The sequence below is a fragment of the Suricata suricatta genome, chromosome 1 (assembly GCF_006229205.1).
Source record: "Suricata suricatta isolate VVHF042 chromosome 1, meerkat_22Aug2017_6uvM2_HiC, whole genome shotgun sequence".
Taxonomy (NCBI): domain Eukaryota; kingdom Metazoa; phylum Chordata; class Mammalia; order Carnivora; family Herpestidae; genus Suricata; species Suricata suricatta.
In genome coordinates, this window is record NC_043700.1 from 150,501,961 (window position 1) to 150,514,271 (window position 12,311).

Here is a 12,311-nt window from a genome sequence, read left to right on the forward strand (position 1 = left end):
TTTCTGTCATCTCTCTCCTCCTACTGTAAGCCTCCTTCCTTTGAACTCCCATCTTATGGCTGTTCAGTGATGACTGGTCACAAACAATTTCCAGGAGTGCCTGGGTGGCTCAGTCAGTTAAGCATCTGACTCTTGGTTCTGTCTCAGGTCATGGTCTCTCAGTTCATGGATTTGAGCCAAGAGTTGGGCTCACTGCTGTCAGCACAAAGCCCACTTGGGATTCTTGCTCTCCCTCTCTCTGCCCCTCCCCCAGTCTCTTTCTCTCTCAATAAAATGATATATAAATCTTCATCTTTCTCTTTTTCCTATACCCTCAAGCCCTCATATCTCCAAATGCAATCTGGTTCTTTCTACTTACATATCTGTGAGATGATAAATGTTCTACTGGAGTAATCTGCTACACAGCAACAAGTAAACAAAACAATACCCACCACATTAACACTGACAATATAGTCCAGAAAAACTTATTTTGACTAAGAATGTAGCTTGATAAACTTTAAGTCTAAACAAGGGGTACCTGGGTTGATCAGTTGGTTAAGCATCCAACTCTTGATCTCGGCTCAGGTCATGATCTCACAGTTAGTGAGTTCAAGCCCTGTATCAGTCTCTGTGCTGACAGCATGGAAGCTGCTTGGTATTCTCTCTCTCTCACTCTCTCTGCCCTCTCCCACTCATGCTCTCTCTCAAAATAAATAAACTTAAAAAAAATTATAAGACTAGACAAAAAGAAGTAAACCCAAACAATATCATATTCCAGTCCATACCTGTCCTCCTCTTGCCAGCATGCTAACCCAAATAGTACTGGTGGGTCGGGAAGAATTCTCCAGACATGATCTACACTCCCCTGTGTAGGCATATTTAGAATCCTTTTTGGCAAACACATAGACTGTATTTGTTGCCATTTTTTCTTGAGCAATCAGAACCTATGTGGACAATAAAAAAGTTACGCCATAAAACCCACAGGTCCTTGAAATAGAAGAGTAAAAAATCTGCATCTTAATTTAATCTGACCACAAGGGCCTACTGAATCAATTCTTGAACTTTACAAACTTCTATGCTTATTATATACCGCTAAATAAAGGTTTGGTTCACAGAAGTTTAGCTGTCACCCCCGCAAATAACTATGCCTTCCAGGTCATTCTGTATACTGTATATTGTATTGTATTCTGTATTCTGTATATTTCAACTTTCATAATTTAAATCTTTATTATGATTTTATAATTTTCTTTAAATAATGCTTACCCTACCTTTTCTGATCCATTAATAATGAAATATCCACCAGGATCCAAGGGGCATTCGTTTAACTCACAAAGATCACGATCTGTTAAGCCATTCAACAAGCAGTAAGTTGAACGCAACATAATTGGAATCTTTCCTATAAAAGTTTTCTGATGCTGAGTTTGAAGTTGTTCTTCACCTTCTTTAATAACAGTTTTGGTTATGTCAACATAAAGGGGAGCAGAATACCTTTAAAAACAAAAGGAGATTACAACTAATAGTAAGACATTTACTAAAACTCTTAAGTGGTTAAAACTACATTTTATGAATGGTACTTCAGTATCAGCTACTGGAAAAATTCTTACGTGAGATTTCTTAATCTGGCCTCGTTTGGCATCATTGGTGAAGGGGCACCATCTCTTTCCCAATGCGTAGGCTTGGAGAGGTAAATTTGTTCAAACTTCAGCAAATATCTTGGCTAAAATGAAACCAAAACACATGAAGAGGATAATTTTTATCCAGAAGTTTTAATGATTCCATATTAATTAACAGTAACATTCTGAGTAGAAGTAGCACTAGAAACTGCTGAAATTAACCCATTTTACTGATAAGAGGACTCTCCAAAGCCAACACCCACGTTCCATAGATACCACGTTTTATACTTACTTACTTTCTTAAGGCAAAAGAAAAAGTGACTTAAAATATCCCAAGTAAATAAAGACTATGTACATATCTCATGTGCTATGTTAACATAAAACAGTAGAAGAATTTGTATTAATGATCTATATAGTTTTTATGTGCATTCTCCTTGGTTAAGATCAGAAATATAATCACCAGAAAACATAGAAAAGATAAATTCAGACAATTAGGACACTGCTCTAATCTAATCAACAGAACACTCCCCCCAAAATATAAATAAGCCTAACTTCAATTAAATAGGCAAAAAATTCTAATTATTCTTTACTTTATGTTTATTTTGAAAGAGAGAGAGAGAGAGAGAGAGAGAGAGGAGTGGGGGAGAGGCAGAGAAAGAAGAAGAGGAGAATCCCAAGCAGGCTCTGCAATGTTGGCACAGAGCCTGACACAGGCCTCAAACTCAGGAACCATGAGATTATGACCTGAGCCAAAATCAACAGTTGGATGCTTAACTGACTGAGCCACCCAGGTGCCCCCCTAATTATTCTATAAAAAGGACTGATAACTTCAGGCGCCTCAGTGGCTTAGTTGGTTAAGGGTCTGACCTCAGGTCAGAATCTCACGGTTCACGTGTCCAAGCCCCACATCAGCTCTACACTGACAGTGTAGAGCCTGCTTCGGATTCTCTCTTCCTCTCTCTGCCCCTCCCCTGCTCACGCACACTCTAAGTAAATAAGTAAATTTAAATAAGTAATATTTTTTTTAAAAAGGGACTGATAATTTCCAATCCTGCAAAAAAAGTTTCCAATTAATATCTATTTGCTCCCCAATAAAAGATCTGTAAGAGCTTTCCAGAGATACACTAATTGTGTGGATTTCTCTCCAAACCAAATCTCTGTTTTTCTGAGTGGGACTACCCAGACCACTAACAGTAAATTATTAACATTCAAGTTTCCCACATAAGAGTAGTTAAAAGGGCTAAGAGAACTGGTGGTGATTGCAAACCAGAAAGAACCCATCCCTCTGCTTCTTATTTCTACCATCACCCTAGTCTAGAACATTTTTATCTTAAACGTAGTCTATTCAAAAATTTTTGTCTGTCTTCAGCCTCTTCCCACAACTAAACACCATTTCCAAAGTAACCTTTCTAAAATAACACTTTATGCAAATACTTTGACAGTCTTTCAATAATTTCCAATGATATCCAAAGCCTGGCAATCCTGTTCTATTTTACCTTCTACTAACACCTCTCAAAAGCAGATCAAGCCAATAAAACAAAATAAAATAGATCAAGCCAAAAATCATGTACTGACTGTTGTGGCCATTCTATCCTGAAGCCAAATAATACCAAGTATTTTCTTGCTGAACCCCCTAAGTATCTTTTTTCTCTACTAAGTAAGTCCTACCCTGCCCTTCACAATCAGCTTAAGTCTCCCCCTATCTTTCCACTAAGTTTTGATACCCTTCAGAAATCTCTTCCTCCAACAGTCCTCAACAGCACTGGCACTCTGAATCTGGTATGTTGCATTGTTCTCTCATTTTGCAAATGCCAGAAAGAGAAAATGCCTTAAGTATTTAAAAAAAAATTTTATGCCCATTTTTCTAGTACACTGCCAGAAGAATCAATTATTTTTGTTCTTAACATCAAGTCTGTGCAGCATCTCCAGCTAAAATGAGAAGAATAGATCAACCCTTAAAAGCTTAGCTACAGAAAAGAAAGACTGAACTGCCTAGATATAAACTGAACTGGGGGCTGTCCCTGACTCACTTTTTCAGTTTCCCCATCTCTCAAAGCCCACAATGCTCCCTCTCTTCCTCTCAAAAACTAGGGACAGCCATTAGTTTGGTCTCCACACTTCTTTACCATCAATCCTGTAAAATCAGATTATAAAATTAGACCCTTCCTATGATTTGATTTTACCAATGCTAAAAACACACATATGCATAAACAAAGGCTATTAGAAACTTAGAAAAACAAAAATAGCTAGTATGTTTGGGTGATTTCCCTTTATAATCTCTTATATTATTATAATAATGTGTTTCTTACAAAAAAAATAATAATCAAGGAAGGATGCCAGGGAAGTACAGTTGATTAAGCATCCGATTCTTGATTTCGGCTGAGGTCATAATGTCACAGTTCCTGAAATTGAGACCCGAGTTAGGCCCAGCGCTGACAGGAAGGAGCATGTTTGGGATTCTCTCTGCCCCTCTCTCTCGGTCCCTCTCTCATGTGCTCTCAAACTCTCTCTCTCAAAATAAATAAACTTAAAAAAATACTAAAAAGGGGAAAATTCCTTCAAATACATTTTAGGATTCCTTACTATGAATGAAAAACGGGGGCTTTCTCAAGCAATATGACTACTTGTGGCTTGCTTCTCTTAGTATTTCATCATATTTCTAAGTTCCCTCTCCCCCACTATTAAATCTCTACTATCTAAATCAGAGTTTTGGACTACTTGCAAAAAATGTTTCTTTCTATTAGGAAGAATAAATCAAGAGCTTCTTAAAAATGCTAAAAACACTAAATTTAAACCTTTAAGCCAGCTGACAGAGGGACTGAAATTTCAAATCAATACTTTTCTTTTACATAAGTTACCTCATTACAATAATCATCTTACCGGTTCTTCAACTTCTCCACTAGCATGCTGAGCTTCAGCTTGTAGGTCTATAGGTGGGGCATCTTCCACAATTCTTTGAACAGACATCTGGATAAACTCATCAAAAGAATCCAGCTGTTGTCTGACCAAGCCTTTCTCATCAAAATAGGAACTGGGAAAATATTTGGTTTTATAGCCAGTTACTATTCAGTGATGTTTTATGGCATTTCCTCATTTTCATTTAATTAAACCCAACAAATATATTGTAAAATACCAACAACTAATGTCCATCATTATACCAGATACTACGAAGTATTCAAAAAAGCGGTGAGACTAGGAACATTTTCAAGTTTTTGTAGAACTGTTAAGTTTAGGAAACAAGACTGATGGTTAAAATAATTAAAGCACAACATAAGAACTATAAAAAGTCCCTAAGTATAAATATCTTTATAGGGGCACCTGGGTGACTTAAGGGATTAAGTGTCTGCCCTTGGTTTCAGCTCAGGTCATGATCTTACCGTTGGGAGATCAAGCCCCGTGTCCAGCTCCACACTGGACATGCAGCCTGCGTAAGATTCTCTCCCTCTGCACACTCACAGAGTATCTACCTACTTATTTTTTCCTAGCAAGATGCCTCTGGGTGTTTTAATACTCAAACATCACAGAAGATACCAATATCTCAATACAGAATTTTTATAGCCATGCTTAACTGTAAAAAGATACACTTACACCCCATATCTCAATACATTTTTATCAAAACAAGCTCATTAGGTTATCTGGGTGGCTCAGTTAGTTAAGCATCCGACTTTGGCTCAGGTCATGATCTCTTGGTTCATGGTTCGTGAGCTGTGAGTTCAAGCCCCGTGTCAGACTGTACTGACAGCTCAGAGCCTGGAGCCTGCTTTAGATCTGCTTTAGATTCTGTACCTCCCTCTCTCTCTCTTCCTCTTCCCCACTCACATTCTGACACTCTCTCTCTCTCTCTCTCTCTCTCTCTCTCAAAAATAAACAAACATTAGAAGCACCTGGGTGGCTCAGTGGTTTAAGTGTCCGACTCTCAGTTTTGGCTCAGTCATGATCTCACAGTTCATGAGTTCGAGCCCCACATCGGGCTCCGCACTTGGCAGTGCAGAGCCTGCTTGTGATTGTCTTCCTCTCTCTCTGCCTCTCACTCACTCTCTGTTTTTCAAAATAAATAAATAAACTTCAATAAATAAAAAATGAAAAGTTACTTCTTACTAATGGTAAAACTTTTAGATTTTATTACATTTTAATTACATTTAGAATTCAATGGGAATTTGGGTTAAAGCACAACCTAATGTAATTTTATCCATTTAAAATAGTAAGAAAATTAAAGAATCAAATACCAGGAATGGAAAAAATAGACATCACATGCCTTCTGATGGACTGCAAAGAGAACATCACTGCTGCCAAAAGTAGTCATCTAAATCTAATTATAAGGGAACATCAGACTAACCCAAACTGACGGGCATTCTAAAAAGTAACTGGTGTTCCAAAATGCCATGGTCAAAAAGAGAGAGAGAGAGAGAGAGAGAAAGACTGAGAGATGGTTCTAAGTTACAGGAGACAAAACAAGAACTCATGAAAACTAAAGGTAATATGTAATCCTAGGCTGGATTCAGGATCAGAAAAAAATTTATTTTGCTACTAACAACATTAGTGAGACAACCAGCAAAATTTGGATAAGATCTTTAGATTAAATTATTGTATTAATATCAATCTCCTGATTCTGAGAACTTATGATTATGTAAAAGAATGCGTTTAGGTCAGCAACAGACTCACTCAGGAAAAAATATGTAGAGAGAGGGAAAAAATAACACAAAGAAACTGTATAAGGTTAACATCTAGGGAATCTGAGTGAAATGTATACATATATTCTTTCTGTAACTTTTTAAGTCTAAAATACTTTAAAGGTTCAAATTAAATACATAAATAGAGAAACCAGCTCTCATGGAGCATATACATATAAAACATCTAATTTTCAAGACCAGAATAAGCAGAAAATTCCTTTATAGTTTACTGTGCCCCTTAAAGCTTACTTAGTTTAGTCTAAAAAGTTACCTGATTACAATCCAGCATGCTTCTTGCCACAAGTCTGGGGTGATTTCATCATCATCCTCATCATATTGCATATCTACAAAAACCAAAAATATTGTACTCATGTGTAATAACATGCTAATAGTTAACATATCACTCCTATGGTTTGAAGTAGCAGAAACACACTTACTCTCTACAAAATAAAAAGCAATCCTTTTACCCCACTTCTTTAAAATTTCAATTGAGTTTACTAATATATAACATACATAGGTATACATCTATGTATACAAAGGTCTACGTCACATAGGTATTCTCCCAATATACAAAGAGGCTTCATTACAAAGGTTCAGTGTGAGTTGTGTGAATTTGTTAATATTCCATCTTCTCCAGGAAGTCCATGTAATTCTCATGAAGAGCTAACTGTAATGATAACTAGCAGCAAGCATGCAGTCCTCCGATCAAAATAAGCTCCTCAGAGGGGCACCTGGGTGACTCAGTCAGTTAGGGCATCTGACTCTTGATTTCCACTCAGGTCATGATCTCACAGTCACGAGATTGAGCCCCAATTTGGGCTGAGCACTGACAGCACAGAGCCTGCTTGGGATTCTACTTCCCTCTCTCTCCGCGCCCCACTCCCCCCACATACTCGTGCACTCTCTCAAAATAAATGTTATAAAAAAAAAAAAAAAACAGCTCCTCAGAGACTGAAGTAAAAGATTGGGGTAGGGGAGTAAGGCCAGAGAAGTGTTCTAATAGCTGGGCAATACTTTAAGGTACAGTGGTCTATTACACCAACATTTCATACATTTAAGTGTGTGACAGACCGTATTTTCTGAAGATGACCACAACTATAACTTCTGTTCCACATGCTCTTTTATAATGTTATTTTGATACACCTACCAACAAGATACAGGGTCTATGTTTCCTCCCCTCAAATCTGGGTGGGTTGTTGACAGTGCCCAAACTAAGATAATGCAGCTGAAGCCACACTACAAGACTTTAAAAGCTATGTAAGAAAAGGCAACGCAGCTCTACCCTCTTTGCAGAAACACATGCTCCTGGAGCTTTGAGTGTCTTAATTAAGTCCTACTACTCTAAGCCTGTATAATGTGAGGAAGTCCAAACCATGTGGAGAGGACACTTCCAGATGGTTCGGTCAGCAATCCTGGTCCTTGAGTCCTAGGCTAGGTGCCAGAAATGTGAATACACACTCCAGATCACACAGCCCGCAATAGTCAACATTCAGCCTTTAAGTCTTTGCATTGAACCACTGACATCAGGGAGCAAACAAGTCATTCCTACTATGCTCTGTCAAAATTTCTAACCCACTAAATCCATGAGCACATTAATTTTTAAGCAGCCAAATTTTAGGGTACTTATGCAGCAACAGTAATATGAATAATAGGACATTTGAAAACTCAGAGTGCATTAGTCCTCTGATACTAGTCTCATCTCCTTATGTAAGAAAGTAAGTGCGTGAGGGACACCTGGGTGGCTTAGTCTGGTTAAGAATCTGACTCTTGATTTCAGTTCTAGTCATGATCTCACTACCCCCCCCCCCAGCCCCACCACATCCTCTCTGGGCATAAAGCCTGCTTAGGATTCTCCTTCTCTCTTTTGCTTTCCCTCCCTCTGCCCCTCCTCCACCCATGCTCTCAAAAAAAAAAAAAAAAGGTGCTATATGTTTGTTTTTATTTTCTGACTTATATACGTAGTCTGCAAAAACTAAGAATTTTCTATTTTAAATCTAACACACATATTCAAAATAAGTTACTTAATAAATGCTTCTTCAATAGACTGGACTGATCCCTACAGATGGGGGGGGGGGGAAGGAAGACAAAGGTATCTAAAATAGCTTCAAGATATCTAGCTTTGATGAAAGATTAGAGGCTAACATCATAGCCACAGAGAAGTAAGTAAAAAGGTAGGAAAAGGAGAGAAATAAGGTCAGCTTTAGGTAGACTTGTAGATCATTTGCCCCTTTAAATACCTGCAAACAACTCGATATAATTATGAAGCTCAAATAACGGTTCTAAATTACAAATAGGTGAGAATTATTAATAAGCTGCTGGTAGAATCCAGAGAGTTTATGTAGAGAAGGAAGACTGAAGGGAAGAAATTAAGAAATACCCCTATTAGAGTCCTGTGAAGAAAAATGAGTCCATGAAGGAAGCTCATTTACTCATTCACCTACTCATCAAATATTTACTGAATGGATTTACTACGTCCCAGGCATTGGAGACACAAAGCTCAGATTACCACCGACAGGGGCCAGGGGCGTGGGTGGGGGAATACAAACAAGATGAAGTCAATTAAGAGAAAGAACAAAGTGATATGGACAGTGCTAACCAAGACCTGAGGAGGTTAGGGTAGGCTTCCCAAAAGCTGAGCTGAGCAGAGATCGCACATAAGAATAAACAGGAGTAAACCAGGCAAAAGCAAATGGGTGAGGATGGGAGGGAAAGCAGTATTTCAAACAAACAACAACAAAAACAATTTGCGTGAAAGACTCCAAAATGAAAGACATTCAAGGAATGAAAGAAGGCCAATGTAGCTGAAGCATGGAGTGTGAAGTTGGAGTGGTAAAAGAGACTGGTTTTTACCAACAGAACCATTCTAAGATTTTAACAAGGGTGTGGCTAGATCAGATTTCATTTCTGAAAGATCACTACAGCCACAGTATGGAAAACAGATTGGAAGTGGAACAGAGAGTGGAACAGAATGTGACCAGATTTGACATATTTAGGAGGTAGAACTTTCAGAGTTTGGTGGCTCATTAGATAATAGGGACAGAAGAGAGGAATCAAGAATGAATAATAGAGCTTCTGGCTTCAACAACAGAAGAGGGTGTTACCACTCATCAAGATGGAGAATGCAGGACAAAGCAGATTAGGAAGGCTGAGAAGGAAAATAGCCCTTTGGGCAGTGACAAGTTTGAGGAGCCCGGGGCACATCCAAGTGAAGTTGTCCAAGGGCAGTTAGATATACAAGACATATGGACTGGAAATACAAATTCAAAGTCATCCACAAATAAATGGTAACTGAAGCCATGGAGAATAGATGAAATGCTCCAGAGAGAGAATATAAATAGTACAAAAGAATGAGAAGGAAAGTTAGACAGGTAGGAAGAGAGTTACGTAGAAGGAAGGAGTGAGTTTCCAGGAGGAAGTCAACAATGCTGAATACCATAACATAGTTTGAATAAGGTTTAAAATGTTTTTATTTTTATTTTTGAGAGAGAGAGAATCCTAGGCAGGCTCCATGCTTAGCAAAGAGCCTGATACAAGGCTCAATTCCACAACCCTGGGATCATGACCTGAGCCAAAATCATGAGTCCGACACTCAACCAACTGAACCACCAGGCACCTGGGTTTGAATAACATTAAAAAAAAAGTCTCTCTGATTGATCAATTGAGAAGTCACTGACATTCTAAGAGCTGTTTTAATGAAGTGGCTTGAACACAATTAGAATACGCTGAGGAGAATGTGAAAAATGGGAATTGGAAAAGAATGGGAGTTGTTTTTTTAAGAAGATTCGCTGTGAATGAAAGGAGAAAGGCAAAATATTGAAAGAAAAGTAAACAAAGAGTTTAACAACAAACAGGAAAACAAATGTGTTTTATTGAGGTCAAGAGAGTGTTCGCACAGAAAAAGCCCGGTGAAAAGGAGTGTCTGAAAACTGATGAAGGCATTATCTAATAAAGATATCACACTCAGGAATGGAATACAGATTCCACGCTGGAGCAGACTTGAAAAATAAATATCTTTAACGCTCTTTCCACAGGATTATTATACGTTGCCAATGAGAATACAAACTAGTACACTCACTATAGTGGTCACTGGGCCCCAACTAGCAAAATGTTAAACATATGTATTATTCAAGCTGACAATTATGTACCTGGGAATTTCTCCTAACAACACACTTGCATTAGACAAAATGACGAGCACAAGATAATTCACAACAGCACTATTTGAGCCAGAAAAAGATGAGACATGACCCAAAGAGCCATCAATAAAACACTACTTACGGTATACCCGAACTAGGTAGGTGTGAACAAATTTGAGGGTGCTCATGAAAATCTCCCATATATGCTTTATTATTATATGAGACATATATAATATGCATAAAGCTCTCTGGAGAGAGAATCTAAGATCAGAGATTACCTACTGTGGAGGGGACTCACATTGGACAGATTCTGGACAAGAATTAAGACCTTACCTTTAAATATTTTTTATATTTTCTACCTTGTGAGCATTAAGAATACATTTCACACTCAAAATGTTAAACTAAAATAACTTTAAATTTTTTTCTAAGCTAGAAGTTAAGAAATCTAACGATACTTAGATGTGTCTAGACTCAAGATCTGAGACAGAGAAGTTTAAACAGTAGAGTTCATGCTCTTCTTTTTCTCCATGGAGTGACTGAGAAAATAAAGAGAAATATAAGAGGTCACCACAGAATTGGGAGTCATAAAAAAGTGAAGTCTGAAATAGAAGCTGTCAATAATGGAAGATTGAATTTAAAAACACGTAATGAGGGGCGAGGGGCGCCTGGGTAGCTAGTTCAGTCAGCTTGGTCGTGGGACTTGGGTTCTGGCCCCGCGTTGGGCTCTGTGCTGACAGCTCAGAGCCTGGAGCCCGCTTGGGATTCAGTGACTGTCTCCCTCTCTCTCCGTCTCAAAAATAAATAAATAAAAATAATACTAAAAATACACAAAGAAATACACTAGGTTTGACTAAGCATTCTACATGTGAAGAGAAAAAATACATATTGGTCCAATTCAACGGAATACATAACACCTGAAAACTACCATCCCGTGGGAAGAAGAAATTGAGAGATCTCTTAGGACAATTTACTTAGACATTTGACAGTATGAAAAATTCTAAAGGAGACCAACCCTCCTCGCCGCCCACCCTTCCCCCACTCCATACAGGCTATATTCTTTAAACTCGCTGTATTTTCAGAGTCTAGCACGATACTTGGCAAAGGCTGAAACTCAAAAATTCAACTACTCAATAAATCTACTGCGACTCTGGGGGAAATAAGAACGGAGTCCTTTGCTTCAAAGGCCAAACAACGGAATTTGTCTTACTGTTCTGCGCGCCCTTTCAACACGGTAAGGCGGGGTATCAGACTTACCCCGGGGCAGAAAGAGGAGAGAAAAAGAATCACCTGACCCGGGGCATTAATGCTACGTTCCCTTGCACCCTCCATCCCTCATAATTCCCAGCTTTGTACCCAGCCTGGGGAATGTTGTGGACATGACTGGAAATATTCGGGCAGCGATGGGGGGGGGGGCGGGGGGGAGGCCGCAAATCCTCATTTAATTCAGCTCCCCACTTTTCCCTCCTTAGATGGGTCACCGCGGAGTGTTCTGAGTAGTTACCTACCTTCGTCTGCGTCATACATTTTGGCAAAGGGTTCCCAAGTTCCTAACTCTAGAAATCCGAGAAAAACGAGCTGCAGCCGCCGACGCCGGAGCGTGAGGCCAAGTAATTTCCGTCTCCGGCGTTCCCAGAATGCTCTCCTTCTCAGGCCAGAGGCCACCCACAAAGAAGCCAATGTAAAATCTGCGCCTGCGCAGGTGGTAGGCTAAGCCTTGGTAAGGGTTAGAATTGCACACGCGCAAATCCTGAGCCAACACCGCCTGTGGCTGATTGCGGGAAAGGTCTGTACAGTCGGTGCATATCAACTAAAGTTTGTTTTTCTATATCCTCGCACAAATAATGATACCTAGGGGAAAAAACCCAAAAGGATACATTAATAAAAGATTTTAATTGGGACCGTGAGTATGCGGCACT

The 12,311-nt window shown here is 38.9% G+C and overlaps 1 protein-coding gene across 1 annotated transcript in view; it reads right to left on the reverse strand.

Moving 5' to 3' along the window:
- Positions 1-12,027, reverse strand: part of POLR2B (RNA polymerase II subunit B) — a 37,052-nt gene extending 25,025 nt beyond the window's left edge. Inside the window, exons 1-6 of the mRNA XM_029945486.1 lie at positions 11,901-12,027; positions 6,534-6,606; positions 4,473-4,623; positions 1,584-1,696; positions 1,248-1,467; positions 765-923 (exon numbers count right to left, since the gene is read on the reverse strand). Coding sequence (XP_029801346.1) covers positions 765-923; positions 1,248-1,467; positions 1,584-1,696; positions 4,473-4,623; positions 6,534-6,606; positions 11,901-11,919 — 735 coding nt within the window. The 5' untranslated portion in view covers positions 11,920-12,027. The remainder of the gene's footprint in view (positions 1-764; positions 924-1,247; positions 1,468-1,583; positions 1,697-4,472; positions 4,624-6,533; positions 6,607-11,900) is intronic.
- Between the last annotated feature and the right edge of the window lie 284 nt (positions 12,028-12,311).